General features: G+C 41.0%; 1 protein-coding gene across 2 annotated transcripts in view; it reads right to left on the bottom strand.

The window, feature by feature from the left end:
* col5a1 (procollagen, type V, alpha 1) overlaps positions 1 to 20294 on the bottom strand; it is a 278601-nt gene extending 258307 nt beyond the window's left edge. For both annotated transcript variants that reach the window (XM_060935757.1, XM_060935758.1), the window contains exon 1: positions 19809 to 20294. In XM_060935757.1, the coding sequence (XP_060791740.1) occupies positions 19809 to 19920 (112 nt within the window). In that variant the 5' untranslated portion in view covers positions 19921 to 20294. The remainder of the gene's footprint in view (positions 1 to 19808) is intronic.
* Between the last annotated feature and the right edge of the window lie 4484 nt (positions 20295 to 24778).

Here is a 24778-nt window from a genome sequence, read left to right as displayed (position 1 = left end):
AAATAATTTACAGCAGGGTGCAAAATGGTAAAATGTCTGCCAGCGGCAGACATAATGCACGCAAAGCGTGCAGGGATAGATAGATAGATAGATAGATAGATAGATAGATAGATAGATAGATAGATAGATAGATAGATAGATAGATAGATAGATAGATAGATAGAGATATGCAAGTATGAATTTTTCATGGGGCGGGATGGTTTGGAACAGGCCATCTAAAATTGGGATAACATTTACCCGGGACGGGTATTTGAGGCGGGTCGTCTAGCTTAAGCTTGATTAGCGTTGTTACGCACGCCAGTGTTTCCCACAGAAATTTTGGAGACTATGGGGGCAAGCCATGGGGGAGGCGCGGGGGTTGTTTAAAATTGAGTGATATGTTAAATATTAAGTTATTACTGAAAAACTATTGATTAAAAAAACAGACACTGAAAAATGGTCCTATAAACAACTTTACCAATATAAAAGATTACCAGGACTACAAAAATGCAGAAAAATAGGCTTTACTTATCCAAATGCTCCTGTTGGTTCAAATGTTAAAGTGCAGAGAACCTCACAGGACAACATGAAGTTACCTTAAAATATAATATAAATGCCTCAGCTTTCATGTAAGAAAAAAAAACTATTAATACTAGTACTGTGTGCAGTCAGTCTCTCCTGAAGGCTAAATTAAACAATAATTATAAACTAATAAAATAAATGGCTCAGGCTTCATAGAAGAAAAAAAAACAATTTGAACAGAATCTCACAGTATAATGCTGAAGCTGCCTAAACAATGGAAAATAAAATACCATTTTGGCAAAAACGTTGGCCTCCATTAATTTCTTGTATTAAGTAAAAAAAAAATATGTTGCCAGATACTGCTGACGTTTTACAGCCCAAAATATGTTCAAAACCCGCCAAAATGCACTTAAAACCGCCCAAATTGGGCGGTAAAACGCCCAATCTGGCAACACAGGTGGCAGTAATGGCTGCACTCATGTCGAGGATATAAACACAATCTGGCAACACAGGCGGCAGTAATGGCTGCACTCGTGTCGAGGATGTAAACACAGTTGACGCGGCAACGGACATACATGACATAGTGGATGTAATTTACGTTCACAACTTTTTTTGCTGTCAGAAATATTTAATATTAAATTTTGTGACTCGACTGACAATAGCCGGCGGCATAACAAGCCATAGCCGGCGATTTGCCGCCGGTGACTGGCTACTTTTGAGACCGCTGCACACATACTCATAGTTACACATTTCAATAAATACCCATTTCCTACATTTATGTCACTTAATGTAGAAAAAGCAACCCTGAATAAATGCATTGTGAGGCACAAGTTATTTATATAAGATATATTTTTAATTATGGGCGGCACGGTGGTGTAGTGGTTAGCGCTGTCGCCTCACAGCAAGAAGGTCTGGGTTCGAGCCCCGTGGCCGGCGAGGGCCTTTCTGTGCGGAGTTTGCATGTTCTCCCTGTGTCTGCGTGGGTTTCCTCTGGGTGCTCCAGTTTCCCCCACAGTCCAAGACATGCAGGTTAGGTTAACTGGTGACTCTAAATTGACCATAGGTGTGAATGTGAGTGTGAATGGTTGTCTGTGTCTATATGTCAGCCCTGTGATGACCTGGTGACTTGTCCAGGGTGTACCCCGCCTTTCGCCCGTAGTCAGCTGGGATAGGCTCCAGCTTGCCTGCGACCCTGTAGAACAGAGATGACATTTTTAATTATTTAATAATTTTTAATTATGTACTATTTTTCAGGACGACAAATGCATGAAAAGCCCCGGGCCCTGATAACATTCCTGGTCGTGTCCTGAGAGACTGTGCCGAGGAGCTCACAGATGTCTTTACAGACATCTTCAACATCTCGTTGAGCCAGGCTGTTGTCCCCACGTGCCTCAAAACCACCATCATCATCCCGGTCCCGAAGAAGCCGTCTCCCTCCTTCTTCAATGACTACCGCCCTGTTGCACTCACTCCCATCCTCATGAAGTGCTTCGAGCGGCTAGTCATTGAGGCATATCAAGTCTGCCCTCCCCCCCGCCCTGGACCCTTTCCAGTTTGCATATCAGTCCAACTGTTCGACCGATGACGCCATCTCCACTGCCCTCCACTCAGCCCTCACCCACCTGAACACAAAAGACTCGTATGTCAGAATGCTGTTCGTAGACTTTAGCTCAGCATTCAACATAATCATTCCTCAGCAGCTCATTCATAAACTGGACCAGCTGGGACTCAACACCTCCCTGTGCAACTGGCTGCTGGACTTCCTGACAGGGAGACCACAGACTGTACGGGTCGGCAGCAACTCCTCCAGCACCATCACACTGAACACGGGGGCCCCCCAAGGATGTGTGCTAAGCCCCCTCCTCTTCACTCTGCTGACCCACGACTGCACACCAACATCCAGCTCAAATCTCTTCATTAAGTTTGCGGATGACACAACTGTGGTAGGTCTCATCAACAATGGTGATGAGACAACCTACAGGAGTGAGGTGAGCCGCTTGGCCATGTGGTGCAAGGACAACAATCTCCGTCTGAACGTGGAGAAGACGAAGGAGAGAGCACACCCAGCATGCTCCACTATCTATCAATGGTGCTGCAGTGGAGAGGGTGAGCAGCACCAAGTTTCTGGGTGTGCACATCTCTGAAGACCTGTCCTGGAGCAACAACACCACATCACTGGCCAAAAAAGCCCAACAGCATCTGTACTTCCTCCGCAAACTGAGGAGAGCAAGAGCCCCGGCCCCCATCATGCACACTTTCTACAGAGGCACTATCGAGAACATTCTGACCAGCTGCATTACCGTGTGGTACGGCGCCTGCACCGTGTCCTGCTGCAAGTCTCTGCAGCGCATCGTGAGAGCAGCTGAGAGGATCATTGGTGTCTCTCTCCCTTCTCTAATTGATATTTATAACTCCCGCCTCACCCGCAAAGCCATCAGGATTGCAGGTGACCCCACCCACCCATCTCACAGCCTCTTCAACCTGCTGCCGTCGGGGAGGAGACAGCGGAGTCTCCGGGCCAAAACCAGCAGGCTCAAGAACAGTTTCTTTCACCAGGCAGTCAGGAGGCTCAACTCCCTCCCTGTTTTGCCTCTCCTCCCCCCTCTGCCCCCTGACACAGATTCTGCTCGCACACCCCCCTGCCCCCCCTTCAGCATCTGACATGTCATCCTCACAGTTTCCCCCCAACACACACATGCACACACACATACATCTCATCGTTCATTAACACTCATTTGCACTATTCCGCACTACCTCATCTTAACAGCTGCTAGTTTGTTTATACTGCTTATTTCATGTTTACCTGCTATACCTCAAGTGCCCTTATCTGTTTTGTTTATTTGAACCTGTGTGTGTGTGTGTGTGTGTGTGTGTGTGTGTGTGTGTGTGTGTGTATATGAGTGTTTAGTCTACGTCTAGTTCATATCTAGAGTGTTTGTACTGTTTATATTGTCTGTTTGAGTGTTTAGTCTTTGTGTAGTTCTCATCTAGTTTTTATACTGTTTATTTATACTGTTTATATTGTTTGTCTGAGTGTTTAGTCTATGTCTATTTCCTATCTAGAGTGTTTATACTGTTTATATTGTTTGTTTGGTTTTTTTTTTTCAATTATTCTATTTTTATTTTTTATTTATTGCATTGCCTGTTTGCACCGTGGGTCAGAGAGGACTGAAATTTCATCTGTGCTGTATGTCGAGCATGTATAGCATATTTGACAATAAAGTTGACTTGACTTGACTAATTAAACATCAAATTAAATATCAAATGTATCCATTCTTATTGCATCTAATTTTCAGTCTAATTAAACACTGTCCTAAAAGTAATTCCAACAAACACTTATTAGGGTCACTATGCTTCATGGTGTTCTACATGGCATTAGGAAGTCTATAGGAGGTGCTGAGTAAACATCTTAAAATTCCAAATAACTGAATGCAGATATTTAACTACAGCCAAGACAAAGTTTGTCTTCATTACTATGCAATGGCATTAACAGCTACGTTTACATGAACTCTAACAATCTGTTAACAATTGGATTCAAGTTCGACCCGAATGTAATTTCTTCATGTAAACAGCTTGATTGGAATGAAATACCCCATTCTGATTGAGAATTTTAACATATTGAAAGAAGTGGTGTAGACCTCTGATAATCTGTATGTAAGGAAAATATGAGCCATGTCAGTGTGCAATTGGATTGCCTTCTGCACCTGTAACCTTCTGTGCATGTTCAGTGTAGTGATGATGTTGTGACCTTTTATAGACAGGCGAAACATGGTGACATGTGGGATCAAAACCATTTATCTATTCTGATTGTCCACTTGGGACATATAAACACACACATCTATCTGATCACTTTCATGTAAATGGTATGTTCAAAATTGCTGATTGGAATGAATTAATTCCGAATGTAAAAGATGTGTGCATGTAAATGTAGCTACCACTATCAAGGCATCACTGAATAAAAGATGTGCAAACAAAAACCATCCTTTGTTTTCATAAGGAATCATTACAAAGTGTGTGATTACACACAGAAAAAATACAGAAAGGCTGAAAGCAAGTTTGTTCCACAGAGGTGAGAAATTACAGAAATGGAAATTTAATAAAAGTAAAATCAAGCTAAATATTATAAACAAGAACACATTACCATGGAAAAGGAAATAATCTCATGATTTTCTTTGCTAAAGAAAGCCACACACCTTCCATTGTTTACACTATACAAACACTACAGTCATACTAGTGTTGCTCTAGTGTTGATGTGCAGTTCATCTGTGGCAGGATAAAGTAGACTCATTTCAAATACTTCAAATTTTAATTAAACTGACCCCCATAATACCCACTTACCAATTAATGCAACACAATAAGAAGCAAAGACAAGAGACAAACTTATTTCAACCAATCATACAGGCATACTATGGATGTAACTGAATATGAGTACATTATTCAGCATGAAAATAAACATATAAATACAGATACGAATAGGAGAGACTATATTTTCTTTTAAATTTTGCCAGAAAGGTTCAGAGGTTGAGACTGTATGAGACTGGAGTTGGAGCTACCTGAAACTGAAGTTTGCAAAACAAAGAAACAGCACATTTGTTAACATGAAGTGACATGAGTTGCAAGGTGCATTTACAAGGTTCATTCATCCTTAACACGGTAACTGCCTGGTCAGAGACATGGTGATTTAATTCAGGCTACTAGTTTGTTTATAGTTTGGTTTATAGTCATGATTGTGCAGTGGTTATCACCGTCACCCCAAAGCAAGCAGGTTCTGGGTTCAAACTAGGGCCTCTCTGTTTGTAATTTGCATGTTCTGTTCATGCCTGCATGGGTTTCCTACAGATGTTCCAGTTTACTCCCACAGTCCAAAGACATGCAGATTAGGTCAACTGGCTTCTCTAAATTGTCCATAGGTGTGAATATGAGAATGTGCGAATGGCTGTGTGTTTCTCTGTGTTAGACCCATGACAGACTGGTGACATGTCCAGGGTGTACCTCACCTCTCACCCATAACCCTTTTCAACCAAGAGGGAATGGGTTCTTGAACCGGTTCCATTCAGGATTCTTTGAATCTTGGTCCCAGCTGGCAAACCAGCCCACATTTTCACCAGTTTTGAGCGGAACCGATGTAATCAACAGGGATGTGATTTGGGGCTGGTGAAATTATCTGAAAATTTTAGCCGGGGGTCTGGGGGCCAAAGGCCCCCAGCTGGTCCAGGGCAGCGCCCTGATGGGGGGACAAGGGGGGCGAAGCCCCCCGAAGCTCCTGGGTTCTGGGGTTTTCTGACTTAAAAATTGTACTAAAATGGCAAGCAAACACACAAGAAAAAACTTGTCATGATTAACAAATTCAAGCCAATTTAATGGTCAACATGCAACTCTGAGCCCCTATAGTAAATTCAATGATTCTTAACTGACAAAAAGCCAAAACATGAAACCTAAAAATGTCATTCTAAATTAAATCATCTGCATTAGAATAAATAGAAAACTGTATAAGGAAAAACAATTTATACTTTCAGTTACTGGAGAAGTTGAACATACCTAAATGTGCCTTTTCAAACAAACATGATGCAACATAAGAATTCATCCACCATTATTTATTAAACTCTATTGCTCCTGGTAGTCTCCCGGTTTGCTTCTTATGTATGGCAACTTCTAATATTTGATTAAGTTACTGCACACCCCGTTTAGACAGGGTAACAGGATTGACACAAAAAATTAGTCATGCATAGACTACTTACCAAAACTGAAATTTTTAAGTAAATATTCTCAGATTCAGTTCATTTTGCCATCCATATAAAAGGTGAGAATATGTAGATCCTTGGCAACAAATAATTTCAATAATAGCTTTTGGGAGCATTTATTTTTGTTATGTGATTAATCACGGTAACAGAACTGACACAAACCTCTGGGACAGGTACAAAAATTAACAAAACATCGAAAAAATATATTTTCTTAATGGCATTTTTAATTTGTGACATCATATGTCCATTGTGGTTTCCACAGTCTTGTCGTTAAACGTGAAAAAGTTTCAATTCCACCTTTGTCTAACATTAAGAATCATGTCTGAAAAAAAGTCTCTTTTCAGTGGGACAGTCATTTTTGCTCATTTTCGACCCTAAAATTTGCTACAAAATACACATTCATGAACCACAGTAGTCAAATTTTGAAATGCAAGGTAGAACTGATAATGTTTTATCATATGAGACCATAAAAAGGTTTTAGAAATCTCAAAATGTAAACAAAACACGTCCGGACAAAAAAAAATACGTTTTCTGTTAAATTGACTCATATACAGAACTGTACAGTGTTCACTCACTTGAGGATTTTCATATGCAAGAATAAAAATCACTTTTTCACTAAACAATATTCACAAAAAATGTGTTTGCAATTAATTGGGATCCACGGTTTTTATCATTTCAACCGCGCATCAGACCCTCGGCCAATTGAAAATGTCTTTCATGCACTTTTCTCCCTCATGAGAATTTTGAAAAGTTGGCAAGTATGTATTATTTGCACTAACATTTTAATATTGAATAAACAAATCAAAATTGTGTATAATTACCTTACATCCACGCTGTGGGAAAAGTTTTGAGCGAAAATTAAAACTAACTTCGAGTGAAAAAGGTGAAATAATCTGTGATGAAGTTGGCAGAGACTCCGAGGTAAAGTGAGAGGAGGCGGGAGGGGTCAAGCATCACTGCCGCCTCACAGACTCACTTTCCCGGGTTAAACTCCCACCACTCCCCCTCTCTCTAGCTTTTGTTTTGTTTTCACTGAGTAACCATTTTGATTTGTAAACTAGAGCCGTGATTTAAACTGCTGTTTCTTCGGACGTAACTAAAACAAACAAATAAAAACCGCCCCTTCTTTTCCCCTCAGAAGGTTTAGCCTCCGATGCTAACCTTTTCACCACAGCTTTCATAGTGTGCGCATGCGCATCCAGGAAGCAACAGATGGCGCGAGGCCCCGTTGCCACGGCAACCTTCGTCACCCCGCGAAAACATACCCAACTGTCGCACGTGCAGTGACACCATCACCACTCACAGGTTTATTATGGGGAAAGAAATGAGTTGGGTTGTTTTTTTCTTCTTCCCCATGTTTATTTACTTTAAAAACACACACACGTACGCACGCGCACACACACACACACCCCCCAAACTGATGATCAGGTGCATCTTAACGCTCGATCACGGAGGCTGCCATCTTTCAACTCTGTTTGAAGCGAGCTTACGTACAGCTATCTAACAAGCGCGTTCATTGGTTGTTACAGAGCGATGGGCCAATCACGTACCTCGTTTCATCTCAATGACGGAATTACTGAAAGTCGGAACGAATAGGATATGAATGCGGATTTTTGAGCGAAAAATCGGATTTTTTTTTTCAAATTGAGGTGAAAAAAGCGGAATTCCGCAAATTCGCGGAAAAATCACATCCCTGAATCAAGGATGCATCATGAACGGAGGACATTGAACCATGCACAACGGGAGTCAACAGTAGTAGCAAGATGGCAGAGTGCATTGATTACCTCTGAGCTTTTGTTTTGTGATTGCAAAGATTTTTTTTGATCCGTTTTTTGAAGATGCACCCTTTCCATTGTCTTTCCATCACTGTGCTCTGTTTCCTCTCAGAACTAATGACATGCCCACTGATGTCATCACAATTCGCTCTGGAAAAAACAGCTATATTTTGGTTCCAGCTGGGAACCGACTTTTCAGGTTCCAAATCAATTTATTTTTGGTTGGAATGGTTCAAAATTTGGTGCACGAACAAAAACAGAACCCGTTCCCTATTGGTCGAAAAGGGGTACCAGTATCAGCCAGGATCGGCTCCAGCCCATCCCCAACCAGCAATGGACAAGTGGTATAGAAAATGAATCAGTAAATGAAACAGAAGCAACTAAATTCATTACAAAATATATTGGACAGGTACAAACAAAAATACTAACTGTGTGAGCAGAATTAAAAAAAATTAAAATAAAAAAAAACAGTCCCACACACATTTGTAGTTGATACAAGTTATTTAAGGGACATAGTAATAGGTTCATATTAATTAATTAAAAAGACCTTTGGGTTTAAGCCATAAATATAGATACAGATAAAAAAAAATATTTGGAGCACTAAATAGATATACATACAAATACAGATACAGACAGTGGAACCCCTAAAGCAGAAACACATTATAGCAACACAATACACAAATACATATACCCACACTAGCTGCACCGTGTGTGCTCTTTTTTTAAATTCTTTGTGCCTCAGGGGAGACAACTATAAACCTCTTGTATAGTCATCATCTGCTGGGGTCATGACCCTGAACAACTGATCTTTGACCCTTATTCCCATTACTCCTGGTGCTCTACCTTCTACACATCTTTACCCACCAAGAGAAAGTCCAAGTTTTCCCTTGACTTTCTCTACCCCACCCTTTTTATCCTTCTTTAATCTCCTAAAATATTGTTATTATACTTATTAAGAAAATTTTCATCAGCTTTCAGTTGTTCAAAGAAACATAGACAAAATGTGGTTTTGTTTTCATTTTTTGTCACAATAGCATTACCGGCATGCAGTAGATATAACAGTGGATAATATACACAGCAAAGTTGAGTTAAAAGTTTATACCAAAGAATAGACTGATAGAAGGAAATTATTAGATCCAACACTTATCTTAATTGTTGTGCTTATTAGAGAATATTAAAGGGGCTGACTCAACCTTCCCAGAATCCAGTTTACTGTTTTTGTTTTGAAATTACGTGACCGCTACTCTGCAAGCTTTCTGTGCAGCAAAACTTCTGCAAATTCACTGTTAGTGATTCCATCTTGAACTTTTTCTTCATCTACATGTCATATGTCTTAGCTTTGAATGGAGTATGGCTTATATTTTCTTCACTTCGAGGCCATGCACGAGATGGCCAAGGCTGGTTCAGGTTCATTACAATGGAATAACCATATGAAAACTGAATGGATCAGTTGAAAGAATTTAAACTATAACTACTTTGACAAAATAAAATAGGGCGGCACGGTGGTGTAGTGGTTAGCGCTGTCGTCTCACAGCAAGAAGGTCCGGGTTTGAGCCCCGTGGCCGGCGAGGGCCTTTCTGTGCGGAGTTTGCATGTTCTCCCCGTGTCCATGTGGGTTTCCTCCGGGTGCTCCGGTTTCCCCCACAGTCCAAAGACATGCAACTCTAACTGGCAACTCTAAATTGACCGTAGGTGTGATTGGTTGTCTGTGTCTATGTGTCAGCCCTGTGATGATCTGGCGACTTGTCCAGGGTGCAGGGCTCGAAATTAACTTTTTTTCTTTGTGTCCCCCAGTGGTCCCGAATTCTGTGTTGTATTGTCCCGAATGGAAGCAATAGTGTCCCCATTTTTTTTCCTCTCTGAAATAACCAGTGGTTAATATTATCATATGAAGTTACTATTATATTTGTAACTATGCAATTTTGAACCCTTTATATCATTTTTACAATAAGTCACAAGACACAAGCGACACATGTCCTATACATCATCTACTTCAAAATTACAGTTATTGCATTTTCAGTTTATTAAACTTTGGCGATCTCACTGTATGAATAGATACCCGTTTATTTAAAGGGGCCAACTAGCTCATTCAGAAAATGTTTCAACTCCCTACATCTGCAGTACACTTTAGTTGAAAATAAGACCCCTTTTATGTTCATTTCATCTACTTATACCTTGAAGTTCATAAAAGTTGGGCATAAGTTCATAAGTTGGCACTTATAAGGCCAACTTATAATTTTCACCATTACCGTTATCCATAGCCCTGTGATGACCTGGCGACTTGTCCAGGGTGTACCCCGCCTTTCGCCCGTAGTCAGCTGGGATAGGCTCCAGCTTGCCTGCGACCCTGTAGAACAGGATAAAGCGGCTAGAGATAATGAGATGAGATGAGACCGTTATCCATTTTTATGAACTTTCCGTTATCCATTACCGTTATCCATTTTTATGAACTTTCCGTTACCCATTTTTATGAACTTTCCGTTATCCATTTTATGAACTTTCGCTGCTGAAACGTGCACGGGTGCAAATGTTAGCAACATCAACATAGTGCCAGGTCCTAGCCTAGTTGTGCTGCTGACTGACTAAACTTTCTGAACTAGAAAGACACCAAGAAAACTCACATATTCTGTTGAACGGTATCTTCCGTCAATATCATCCACATCATTCCTGTTGTATTTTATAACGTGTCTAACAGTGTTCATTAAGTTCATTCAGTTGCTAGCGTTGCCTGCAGACCAGGCGATGACACTTTGGATCCTGAAGGTCCCGGAGACGTTATGTCTGGGCTTTCAGTTTCTTCCCCGCGGTCGGTCCGCTTCAACCACTTAAGCATTTTTGTTCTGGCAAGAGTCGGCGCAGCGTGTGCGGTAGCAATTCCATTCCAAGTCCATATAATGCGGACTCCGGCCGAAGATTCTAGAACAGAATGCGCTGCTCTGTAGCTTACGGATGCAGGTGCATCGAAAGTGTAGCTACTATGTATTTTTCGCTGTTAACGTTTTAAAATTAAAATTGACAAATTAGGTGAATGTCTACGTATGTGTTACGGCTTTGTAAATAATATTAATGTAGAACTTTTTTTCTAGATCTATTTTTTTCCATTGTCCCGGGATTGTCCCAGATATAATAATTTTGTGTCCCGATGACATTTTTTATGGTCCCCGGGACGTCGGGACACCGTTAGTTTCGAGCGCTGCCAGGGTGTACCCTGCCTTTCGCCCGTAGTCAGCTGGGATAGGCTCCAGCTTGCCTGCGACCCTGTAGAACAGGATAAAGCGGTTAGAGATAATGAGATGAGACTACTTTGACAAAATATCTTCAGTTTCACATTACAATTTATGATCTATGGCTTAGGATGTCACCAGACTCTTATGGATGGATTTTCACAGTGGAATATCCTACCAAAATGATAACTCACTTCGTGGTGCAGAGGCTTCTGAGATTTAAAAAAAAAACAAAAAAAATGTAATGCCTAAACTCCAAACATTACTGGCTAAACACAAATAACATTTAATTCTGGATGCTGCCTGATCCATCCTGATGCCCTACTTCTGGCTGAAGTTTTCATCGCTTCGCTCCTGTGGAGGATGGACCCATATGGAAAGTCTAAAGACACACTTAAAAGATAGCTCTGAACAGTTTTGCTATGATGGCTTAGGACTGCAATTGCCATGATGACTTTACGACTGCAGTGTCATTAACAGTTTTGCACTCAAGTCTCTATCAATGAACCATTGATAACGTCAACAAAATAGACTTCATGTTAAAACTATCAAGAAATTCCTGGTTACACAATTGTACTTTGTGACCATATAGGATACAGTTATAGAAGCAAGTTATTTATAATCACGCTATCTGTTATCACCCAAATGAGGCTGGGTTCCCTTTTGAGTCTGGTTCCTCTCACAGTTTCTTCCTCATGTTGTCTCCGGGAGTTTTTCCTTGCCACCGTCACCTCAGGCTTGCTTAGCAGGGATATATTTATTAGGTATAAATTTATTAATTCCTATGTTTAAAATCAGGGCGGCACGGCGGTGTAGTGGTTAGCGCTGTCGCCTCACAGCAAGAAGGTCTGGGTTCGAGCCCCGTGGCCGGCGAGGGCCTTTCTGTGCAGAGTTTGCATGTTCTCCCCGTGTCCGCGTGGGTTTCCTCTGGGTGCTCCGGTTTCCCCCACAGTCCAAAGACATGCAGGTTAGGTTAACTGGTGACTCTAAATTGACCGTAGGTGTGAGTGTGAATGGTTGTCTGTGTCTATGTGTCAGCCCTGTGATGACCTGGCGACTTGTCCAGGGTGTACCCCGCCTTCCGCCCGTAGTCAGCTGGGATAGGCTCCAGCTTGCCTGCGACCCTGTAGAACAGGATAAAGCGGCTAGAGATAATGAGATGAGACGAGATGTTTAAAATCTTTATCTTTCTATAAACCTGCTTTGTGACAATGTCTATTGTTAAAAGCACGATACAAATAAATTGACTTGACTATTGCCCAACATGTAATACTATCACCAAACTAATAAAAAATATGGCCACCCATAAACCCTCTTACTCCAGAACTGTTTAATTTGCGCTCAAACCTTTAATCCCTCATATAAGACTAGTTTTGAACATTAACTATAAAACATGGTTTCACACTTCCAAATTCATTATGATTCACATCAATTAAGTTAATTAAGTTAACAGTTACAAGAAAGTTAGAACTGAGACAGGGTTAGTGTCTGTGATTTTTTTAGGGATTACTTCATTTAAAATTGAAGAAATTTTAATGATATTACCCATGTTTGTTTAACTTTGTATGAATTTTTTATGAGAAATTCTACCTCCTGTGCTACAACTGGCTACTAAGTATTACAGTTGGCTTACACCGAAACAGTCCACCAATTTAACATTTGAGAAATCTTTCGCATCACAGGAACCACAGCAAAACATTACACTCTTTTCTATTATATCTGTATTGTGACAAACACCTTTTCAGTTTCATCAGCCATCACGCATATAAACTGGAATGTCTTAGCTGTTGACTGGAAGGAAGGTTGTTGAAGGAGGGTCTCAATTACATCTGACTGGACCTGAAATAGTCCTTATTCTCTCTCACTATGGAAGGGTCTAAAAATCATAATTACAGGGTAACTGTCAGGAAACCTCACCTGGCTAGGGCACATGACTTTCAATTTAAATGACTAATCTTTCAATAGATATTATTAAAAAGAGAAAATACATTTCTGTCTTCAGACTAACAACTAACAACCAAGCCCTGTAATGCATAAATCTGAGAAATCAGAAAAAACATATTCTCTCACGTTTCTGTAAAATCTAAGTGTATAATTATTTGTGTGAAATGTAAGTGTACAAATAAAGTGTTTAGAAATGTACAATGTGGCATTGTAGATTGGTATAAAGCACCAAATGGAAAAAGTTGAATATTCTTTTCTCTCTGACTTAAAAAACAACAGTTTTACATTTCAGTGTAAATAAAAATATCTAAATGTTAAATGTCAATGTTAAATATAAATGTAAAATATTAAATGTAAATCTAAATGTAGAACTTAAAGGTTCCATTCATATGCTAATTGATCCTGCACTCTCAGAGTGTGCTCACTGGGAAAATCCCATTTTGACAGTTTCATGCCATTTTGGAACCAGGTTGAGGATGTGAAAAGCAAGTCTGCTGATGGCATTTTTCTCTGATAAAACAATATGCAGTATGCAGCCACCAAGATCTTGTTTTAAAGCAAATAATCAGAATTAAATCAAACAGGTAGCATGGTGGTGTAGTGGTAAGCACTGTCACTTTACAGTAAGAAGGTTCTGGGTTCAAACCTCACAGCTGACGGGGGCCTTTCTGTGTGGAGTTTGCATGGTCCCCTCATGTCTGCGTAGGCTTCCTCTGGATGCTCCAGTTTCCCCCACAGTTCAAAGACATACAGATTAGGTACAATACCCAGCTACTGGGGTTACACAAGTCAGTGCATACTTAGTGTTGGTCCCAAGCTCGGAGAGATTGGGGAGGGTTGCATTAGGAATGGCATCTGGTGTAAAACCTATGCCAAATCAAATATGTGGAACGGATCTGATGTGGCGAAAGAGGAATCATAATTAAACAACTTTCTGTAAACATATGCTATTGCATATGGAAAATTTAAATACAGACATGTATAGCATCATTTCTGTTTTCAGAAATTTTGCAAAGATTGCTTCAGGATACTTGCTTGGGAATGGGATGTTATCAATATACCCGGTAAATCCTGAAATTAGTTTCCACTAAATATACAGAAGAAATACAGAAATAGGTAAATGTAAAAATCAGGGATGAGAATGAAAAATATTTAAAAAGTCTGAAAAAAAACAGGGCGGGGCCCATGGCCCAAGGGGCGGGGCCTATGCCCAGGGGGCGGGGCCAAGGGGTTCCAGGGGCTAATGATTTTTGGCTATTTATTTATTTATTTATTTTCTTTATTATTAGACGGGGAGATTATTATTAGACAGGGAGATTATTAGACAGGGATATTATTATTAGACAGGGAGATTATTAGACAGGGAGATTATTATTAGACAGGGAGATTATTATTAGACAGGGAGATTATTATAAGACAGGGAGATTATTAGACAGGGAGATTATTATTAGACAGGGATATTATTAGACAGGGATATTATTATTAGACAGGGATATTATTAGACAGGGATATTATTAGACAGGGATATTATTATTAGACAGGGAGATTATTATTATTAGACAGGGAGATTATTATTATTAGACAGGGAGATTATTATTAGACAGGGAGATTATTAGACAGGGAGATTATTAGACAGGGAGATTATTATTAGGCAGGGAGATTATTAGACAGGGATATTATTATTAGGCAGGGAGATTATTAGGCAGGGAGATTCTTTTGTGTAATCTGAGCTGAAGTGGGTTTTGTACTTTGGTTTTTTGGGGCGCACGTGCGCTCTCTCTGCCATGCCGATCCTGTAGGCTGCACTGACTCAGCTGAAAACTCCGGTCCTCGAGAAAAGAGATAAAAGCCCGCCCACACTGAAAGCTGATTGGCTTATTTTGCTGAGTAACCCAATCAGGATGCTCTTTGTCTGGCATGCGCTACATGAACAAGCACACAGGCAGTGTTGCCACATTGGGCAGTTTTAAGTGCATTTTGGCGGGTTTGGAACATATTTTGGGATGGAAAACGTTAGCAGTATCTGGCAACACTGCACACAGTCTCCCTCGCGCGCACATTCTAAGATGCGTGATGCAGACCTTAATGTTGCGTGCGCACGCTCAAAAACGATCATTTTGGTCTGAAAAAGTCGGAAATCCGCCGATCGGCGGAAAATTCTCATCCCTGAAAAATAAGCAACACCTGTAGCATTAGCTAGTCTGGTAACCAACTTAGCTACTGCTAATGCACTGTGTACCTACTTCCCTACATCTTTAATTTCATAGTGGAGACTAATTCCAGGAGTTCCCAGTTGTAGTGATGGCACCACAGTTCCAAATGAGTGTCCCAGAACCTAAACAAAAAACCACCACCCATGGACTTGCCCTTTAAACTGGCAACCCTGTTCCAAAACTAGTACAGTATAATGTAATACTGGCAATCCTCCCAGCAAGCACATACCGAGTGGACAGGGGCAATTAGCATATGAACAAAATATTTAACCTATACATTTACCAATTAGATTTATCATTTATATTTAACATTTACATGTATTTATTTAACATTTGGATTTAAATTTATACACACTAAAAACGATTAAATAAACATATATAGAGGACATTACACGGTGGCAGAAAGATATGAAGTTTATCTTTGAGTGGTGAATACTGTATATATTTCACAAGTGAGTGCAGCGAACAAGTGAAATATTTTTCAACATGAGAAGATAAATGTCATATCTTCACATCAACATTGTTCTTTATATTATATGGACACATCCACAAAAAAAAAATGCAAGTTAATCAAAAGAATTTTAATTTTGAACCGGTTCGCCATTTTGACAAAGCGCATCAAGTCAGCAGGAAAACACTGGGAATGACGTCATTGGAGTGAAGATATTGGAAAATATGTCACTCAGGTGTGGGATGTATTACATATGAAAAATAGGGGTGGCACGGTTCACAAAAGTCGCGGTTCGGTACGTATTGCGGTTTGAGGTCTGCGGTTCGGTACGTATTGCGTTTTTTTTTTTTTAAAATCTTAAGTACTCTGTATTTGGGCATATAGCCTACTATTTACCTTAAGTAAACATAGTTTAGGATACAGCATTTAAGAGAGGTTAAAATTATAGTTACAATGAAATAATCATGCACAAACTGAGTTTGAGTTGACATAAGCACATTTTATGAACAATCTCTGATGAAAAGCCAGGTAGTATTTTGAAACAGCAAGAGGGAAGACATGGATGATTTCAACAGCTTTTTTATTTACTACAGTATTTATACAAAGTGTCAGGAGTGTTTGCTGCCATGTTGTGGCATCTAGAGGAACCAGGTGTCTTTTGTCACATACAGAGTTTTCATAATTGGAAGAAATAAAAATGAGTTCTTAAAGCTTACTTTTGAACAGATGTGTGTGTTAAAACTTAAACTTTTATGTGGCGACTAACCAACCACCTATATACAAAAACCGAATCAAAAACTCTTCTAATCCCTGAGAGTGAGGATGTATTTTTTCACTTGAAATTAAAGTGCAGTGTTTTGAAACGTATGGCTGGATTTCTTATCTAATCTTAAAGTGCCACTGTATTCTTAGAACGATTTATAACAAAATACACACACAGCCAATATAAAATATTGCAATAAAACCAATCACTGCACTGTTTAAAACAAACCTCCCCTCCCCTCGCCGGAAAAAAAAAAAAAATCTAGTTCGCCCATTATCCTGCGTCATTCTGAGATGCGCAGATAGACAGTAAAGGGAATTCCGAATTCCCTTTACTGTCTATCTGCGCATCTCAGAATGACACAGGATAATGGGCGAACTAGATTTTTTTTTTTCTGGCGCCGCGGTACGTGGGAAATCCGGCGCGGCGCCGGAACGCTATCACCCCTGTTCGCGCGAAAGAGAACCACGTGGTTTCATACGGGCATTCGGCTTTTTTTTTGGCGAACGTCTTAAATAGGGGTACCGCGGTTTATACGCGTATTGCACCGCAACAGGCGTATCGTACGGTTTGGTTTTTTTCCCATAACCGTGCCAAGCCTAATGAAAAACATGAGTTTTTCAACACAAGAAGATAAACTTCATTTCTTCAAGCCAACGTGTGATGTTCTTATTATAGACACATTCACAAACAAAAAGTAATCAAAACAATTCATTGATATCCTCACGAGTGAAGAAATTATAAAATATGTTATTCAACGGCCTGGATGTAGTTCATATGAAAAATACAAGTGATGTATTTCCTAGTAAAACACTTGTGTCTATATAATAAAGCACATTAATGGTAGCTAAGTTGACTACTTGACTAGCTAAGGCTATAGGTGCTTCCTGCTTTTACATTGACCTGTTTATGCACTGTAGTAACATTTATATTCAACATTTACTTTTGACATTTATATTTATATTTAAATATAATATAATTTACGCTGAAACTTAAAGCTGTTATTTGACATGAGTCACTATCTAAATGTATCAGAAAAGTGTCAAACGTCCAAAAAACTATGAAAGAAAAGTGTATTCAACTTTTTACATTTGATGCTCCATACATTGGTCATTCAAAGTGTATACTGGCAATTTAAATAATGCTAAATGTCATTCAGCAACTTTTCTGCAAAAGCACAGGAATATATTGGAAAAGCATTGTGGTCACTTAGTTGTAGACTGCTAATGCCAAAGTCCATGTTCGAGTTAAGACAGAAAGGGTTAAGATTTAAGAATTAAGAATGTGTGAGTTATGAAAAGACTCTTGAGGAATCACACATGGAAAGAGCTCCACCTCCCTTTCACTTTTCCCCTCGTCCTCTCCACTTCTCTATCCCTCCCTCTATTCCCTGGGACAGACTGGAGAGACTGAGAAAGCATAAAGAAAGGAAGCCCATCTGACACAACCATGTTCTAACTGAATATAAGCTGGAAGTCATTTTGTTTGGTGTACAAAACTTAGGAACAAACAGGACATTTCTGACAGCTGTGTAAACATGTTTCAGAATCCAAAGCTGTACAAGGTGAAAGCAGTTGAGATTCAAATGGTCATAAGGTTTAAAGCTATGCAGTCTTTCCAAATGGCTTCTGGGTGTGTAAATAAATTATTTCTCAATTTTCTGACCACAGAAACAAGAAGCATTGTTAAACAAAGCATTACTGCTAAGTCCATAACACTTTAGTCATGAAATCTGATTAACCCAGAAAACTTTCTTTCAACTTCACACTGTAAAAAAATTATTTGTTGTTTTAATTTAAAAAAAAGTTAGTGCAAGAGCTACCTTAAAATTTTGAGTTCATTGAAATTCACATAGTAAGTTAAGTTGTTGTGAACTTACTATATTAATTTCAGTGAACTCAAAATTTTAAGGCAGCCCCTGCACTAACTTTTTTAAGTTAAAACAACAAATCATTTTTTTACAGTGAAGATGCAACCGTTTCTTGTGTAGGGTGTACTGCACTTCAGTTATAAATGCTGACACCCTCAAGACACTTATTATGAAAAATAAACAAATAAATAACTACAATAGGAGTAACATTGAGAGTCCACAGAGAGAGGCAGGTTCTACAGGTGAAGATTTCAAGAATTCCCCAAAATCTCTGAACAGGTCTCATAACTATGGTCGTTTATATTTTCGGCACAGTTAAAACCAGCCAACAAAAGAACATTTTATTGAATACAGAATAATTAGTAGCTTCAGCATCTCTGCGCGAGAGGTGACACGCGGCCGCTCCACCCAACGTTACGGGCGCGCTTAAGACCCAAACTCCGCCCTTCTCGCGCTCGAAACTTTAAGACGGTTGCACTTTGTTTAACATCTTCTTTAACGCACGTAACTACTATGTAAGACAGAAATAACTTAATTTGGTGTTCTTATCAAGAAGAAGACGAAGAAGAAGAAATATTAACACATAGGCCTAACTCTATCCCTCTCGTCTCTGAGTGCGCATATTTTTCCAATTACGTCTGCGGTTCGTGGAAGAGGGAAAAAGTTGCTTCTGCCAAAAACTTTATAAGAACGCATGGAAACAGGAGAAAAAAAAGTGCGGCAAATAAAAGTGCCCTAGCTCTGTAATGATCTAGATTAAAACTCCATCACTCAGACTGGTGAGCGAAGAGTTTGACTTATCGATTTTTTTTTATTTATCGACTTTGCCTTGTGATACAATACAAAATCCACAGGCAAAGCACGGATATTCCACGGCTAAAGTACATACAGCACGCATCTATTTGATTGGAGTGATTTCCTTTGATGCAACTTAATAACTAACTCCCAGAAAATCTCATCTGGAGTGTCTGACTGGCAAGGATGCTCACAGTACGCAATTATAACGTTTAAAACAAGAGACAGCTATTGTGTGTCCCTCTATCCGAACCGTGTAGCATATAGATGGCGCAGTGCATCATCTCGATTCTCTCTGTATGCAGGGATGAGGAGGGAAGTTTCGAACTCTCCAAATCAGCATCTCGGATTTCTTGGTTACATTTAGGCTAAGCGCGTGAGTAAACCGCAAATAAAGAAATAAATAAAAAGCGTGCACTGAGTACTTTGGACTTTAAGAGTCTACCCACGTAATTCCTTTAAGCATCTTCCAGGGTGACCAGTCCCCACTTATTAAAGCCCCACCCCAGTTTAAATTCACGCGTCACTTACCTGGTCCAGCGCGCGAGGACGTGATTGCTGCGGCGAAAAGCACGAGCATCGCTAGAACAAGCCGCGCGCCCTTTAGCCTCCGTTTCGCTTTCCACTTGATTTGGTTATCCATGGCCGTCCACACACAGCGCGCGTGCGACGGAGACGAACTGGGACTGGATTCGCTTTTTTTTTTTTTTTCTTTTTTTTGGGGGGTGGGGTAGGGGGTGTGTGTTAAGCCGAGAGCGGCCCGGTACAGACAGAAAGGACTCGTAAGTCCCAGAGGAGAGGAGGAAGAAGAAAAAGAAGCTGAAGAGATGGCGGGACCGTGTCTCTCATCCAGCCATTCGGTTAAAGGGAGAATTCGGAAAGTCCTCGCGCGTGACGATCAGAGAGACGGCGGGCCGCTTTCTGTCTCTCGCTCCCGACCGTCCTTTCCCTCCGAGCTGAAATGATGCGCTGCTCCTGCCTGCGCGTCACTCAGAGTGCTCCGAGCCAAAGGCAGAGAGGAGGCATTCCCACATCCTGACAGAAGAATGGGATCCACCCCCGGAGCAATAAGGGGCGTCTCATTGGTTCATAGGGGTTGTTGTGGTGGGGGCGCATTCCCACATTCTGTAAGACGAATGGGAGCCACACACGGAAAAAATAAAGGGCATCTCATTGGTCCACAAAGGATGTGTGGGTGGGTTGGGGGGTGTCTAAGCTAGTTTTTCCATTCTTCAATTTTCATTCCGGAAGGCTTCTACACTTACTTGTTATGCAAATATCCTGATCAAGTTAGTCAACATTAGTCTGTAACCTCACTAACTACTGTTGCTAAAGTCAAAACTGTTAAATATTTATTTTAAAAAAAGTACCAAAAATCTCTGCTAATGTCCATAAGGTTATTTTACTACACAGCCTGGGAGGATTGCAGAACTTCAGAACTTTTAAGTTTACCAAAGACAGTGTAAGGTGTAAGTGTGTGTGTGTGTGTGGGGGGGGGGGGGGGGGGGGGGGGGTTGCTACGTTGCTATGATGTGTGTCACCTTGTGGGATATGGCATCAGGTCTTGTGGTGCTGGCTAACTCTAACCGTCTCATGGTCACTTGTCTGAGTTTATACAAGTCTCTCTCTCTCTCTCTCTCTGCGTGAGACATCTACACCTACTTGCACTCAAGACTCCACTTCCCAGCATTTACAGCAGCCTTCAAATATGGCCACCATGAACTACAGCACCCATCCTGCACTTCACTACTCACAGGCCCCTGATTACAGATTGCACTCACCTGGACTCAATCACCACAGCACACTACTTAAAGGGGAACTGAAAGCAATTTTTTTAATTATCAAAATTCTATTTATCTCATTTTATAAAATGTAGGAATGCATTTCTGACAGCTATTTTGTCACTGCTACAGCAAGTTATGAGTGTTTGAAATATGCTATGTAATATATCAGTCCATATGTCAAAGTAATGGCCATTATCAAGATTCGCTGAGACCTGTGCAAGACTTCGTAGGATGGAAGTAAAACGTACAGCGGAAATCAAAGTGACCAACATCTGCCAACGCTGTAAAAAGACATGCACGCCGTCCTTTGAATGCTGACGTAATCAAGCCGGAAGTTTTCCCTGTGTCCGAAATCGCTCCCTACTCACTATATAGGGCACTATATAGTGGGGATGCCATTTTGTAGTGCTGTCTGAAACCTTAGTGAGGATTATGTGGGAAATGCGCTCAGTATAAGATGTATTTATCACAAAAATACATGCATGTATTTATTATTTTGAAAACCCACCAGCTGCCTGATCTGGCACATTTTAATTGTGCAACAGCAATGACGTAAATACCAGCGCGATGGACTAGTCCTTATCCTGTCGTCTTTCCAACTCTTCTCTACTCCACGTTGGGTCGAAGTCATATGGAATAATCTCCATGTCATGTATGCGAGCGAGGCGGATGTATGTGCAGAAGTATACAGTTTAATAAAGTGTAGAATATATATACAGTGAGACAATATATACACAGGCAAACAATTCAAAAAGCTAGGCTAGATCAAAAACGAGAATACAGGCAAAAGGGTTGGTCGAGGCGCAAACAGTACATCAAAGGCTAAGTGAGGACAAGCACGAGAAACAGGCACAAGGATTGTGAAACAGGAAATCAAGACAATGGGTAGAAAGGCTCAGTAATGCATACATGCGTATCGTAATACTTCGCAATGCAAATGCATCAGCACAGTCCTTAAATAGGCAAACACATACAGTAGTTCCTTAATTGAGCTCAGGTGCGCCTTGTTCATGGCGCGCGTGCTGGAGTCCATTCGGCATGTGCGCAGCCCGAGGCGCGCCTTCAGGTGCACACGCCACATTGTGCAGGACTGACACTCCATCACTGATGAAGCTGGCAAATCTCGAAATTAATCTAAATTGGAATGATATGGCGATCTGGCCGCTGTGTAAACAGCTTTCAAAATAGCAGCACTGACACTTCACGTTTGAAGTCTCGCACAAGTCTCATGAAGATTGTGTGGATAAGTGACGCCTGCCGTGGACCATACTAACTACAGTCAACATGGCTAAAAACTGAAAAGGCTGATAAATGTAATATAATATGCCAATACGAGTCACGATATAAGGTTAATAAAACGGAAAATGTAATTGAATAACACATTAATTAAGAAATAAAGCAAGTTTAAAAATGACTTCAGATCCCCTTTAAGCACTCTCTCTGCATTGGTTCATTGTGTAGTAAATCCTCAGTTACTGTTGGTCTGACTTTACCAAGCCTTTGATAGTCTGTGCTGTTATTGGCTTTGTTTTTGTATTTTGCTCTTTTGCCTCTGCCTTCGATATCCTGTTTGTGCCTTGCCTGACCATTGCCTGTTTTTGACTCTGCTTTTTACCTAACATTTTGGATTTGTTTGCCTGATTAAACACACATGCCTGTGTGAGTGCATGGTGCTCTGTATTGGATTGGTCCATGGTGTATAGGATATTAATGTTGTGCTTTTAGTTTATATTTAAAAATGTGCCTTTCTTTTTATTTTGAATAATGTTCATCGAAAAAAAATAGGCAGAAGGGTGTTCAGTGATGAAGAATAATATAGGAACAAGTTGGACACTCAGTTCTACTTATAATTAGAGCATGCATGGCTGGGACGTTTTAAAGTGTTTGGGGCAGCTGAGCACTTGGGCCTGTAAGAGGTCAGACTTTTCACACTGGTAAGGATCTATAAATTCCCCAAACCCTGCCCATTTAATTCTGCCTGTACTATTTCTGTCGTTCTGTCTATAGCCTAGGTCACAACCGGACATACGATTTTTTTGGCTGTACGATTTTTGGCGTTTCCCAAATCGCTGCGTTTTTTTTGTTCATGGAGAAAGACGCACGTTGGCCGTACGTTTGTCTTGCAACCTGAAAAAAACGTAAGCGCCCGTAGAGTTTGTTTGACATGACAAAGAACCTCTGCGGCCGGTCTGCGGCCAGTCTGCGGCTCGAAAATCAGCACGTCGCATGCACGCCCTCGGTGCGTTTCACGCGCACCCTCCATGTGTTTCTTGCATTTTTTGCATGTAGACTGGCCGTAGGAGCACGTACGGCTGGTTGTGACCGAGGCTTAAAGATGTCTTTGGTTCTAAATTCTGATTGTCAAGCTATTAACTCCTAAAATTCTTTGTGAGTTTAAACTATGCTAGACTAGGATGTGGAAACAGTGACCTAAACGTATACTAGTATTATTGACAACTGGTTGCCATATTGAATGGGGGTGAAAAAAATCTACCTGTCAGTAACTCATTACTATTATGAACATGTTAGAGTGGCACAGGGTTTTATCATGGGCATAGACCTAAACACACACACTCAAGGACAGATGGCAGCATCATTCACGATTCCAGTTTTTTTCTAAGTCCAATAACTCTTGCTATTAGCAAATTGTTTTGTTCAAATGAAGGGACACAATATTGATGGTTCTGTTATTTGTCCCTTCCTGTAATTTGAACTTTTATTGGACAATAATTAATTGATTTTAATTTCTCAATCAAGTGACTTGTAAAATAATGTGGATGAGTTTATTGATAATTCATGTTTATACCCGCTATTGACTACTTTCACATTACCCATAATGCTTTGCATGGTGGTGGTGGTGATGGGGGGGTAACCAAAATATAAACAAACTAAAACAGCACCACACACTGACAGTCTCGTCTCGTCTCGTCTCTCGTCTCGTCTTCTTCCGCTTTATCCGGGACCGGGTCGCGGAGGCAGCAGTCTAAGCAGGGAAGCCCAAACTTCCCTTTCCCCAGACACCTCGGCCAGCTCCTCGGGAAGAACACCGAGGCGTTCCCAGGCCAGCCGAGAGACATAGTCCCTCCAGCGTGTCCTGGGTCTTCCCCGGGGCCTCCTCCCGGGGGGACATGCCTGGAACACCTCCCCAGGGAGGCGTCCAGGAGGCATCCGAAAAAGATGCCCGAGCCACCTCAGCTGATTCCTCTCGATGTGGAGCAGCAGCGGCTCTACTCCGAGCTCCTCCCGAGTGACTGTGCTTCTCACCCTATCTCTAAGGGAGCGCCCAGCCACCCTGCGAAGGAAACTCATTTCGGCCGCTTGTATCCGCGATCTTGTCCTTTCGGTCATTACCCAAAGCTCATGACCATAGGTGAGAGTCGGAACGTAGATCGACCGGTAAATTGAGAGCTTCGCCTTTTGGCTCAGCTCCTTCTTCACCACAACGGACCGGTAAAGCGACCGCATCACTGCGGAGGCTGCACCGATCCGCCTGTCGATCTCACGCTCCATCCTTCCCTCACTCGTGAACAAGATCCCGAGATACTTAAACTCCTCCACTTGAGGCAGAACTTCTCCACCAACCTGGAGAGGGCAAGCCACCCTTTTCCGGTCAAGAACCATGGCCTCGGACTTGGAGGTGCTGATTCTCATCCCAGCCGCTTCACACTTCCCAACAGCCAGCCGCTGTGTCCGGGGATCAGGTCGTCGAGGCCCCTG

The sequence above is a fragment of the Neoarius graeffei genome, chromosome 12 (assembly GCF_027579695.1).
Source record: "Neoarius graeffei isolate fNeoGra1 chromosome 12, fNeoGra1.pri, whole genome shotgun sequence".
Taxonomy (NCBI): Eukaryota; Metazoa; Chordata; class Actinopteri; order Siluriformes; family Ariidae; genus Neoarius; species Neoarius graeffei.
The sequence above is the reverse complement of the archived record's forward strand: the minus strand, read 5'-3'. Positions and strand labels throughout refer to the sequence as shown.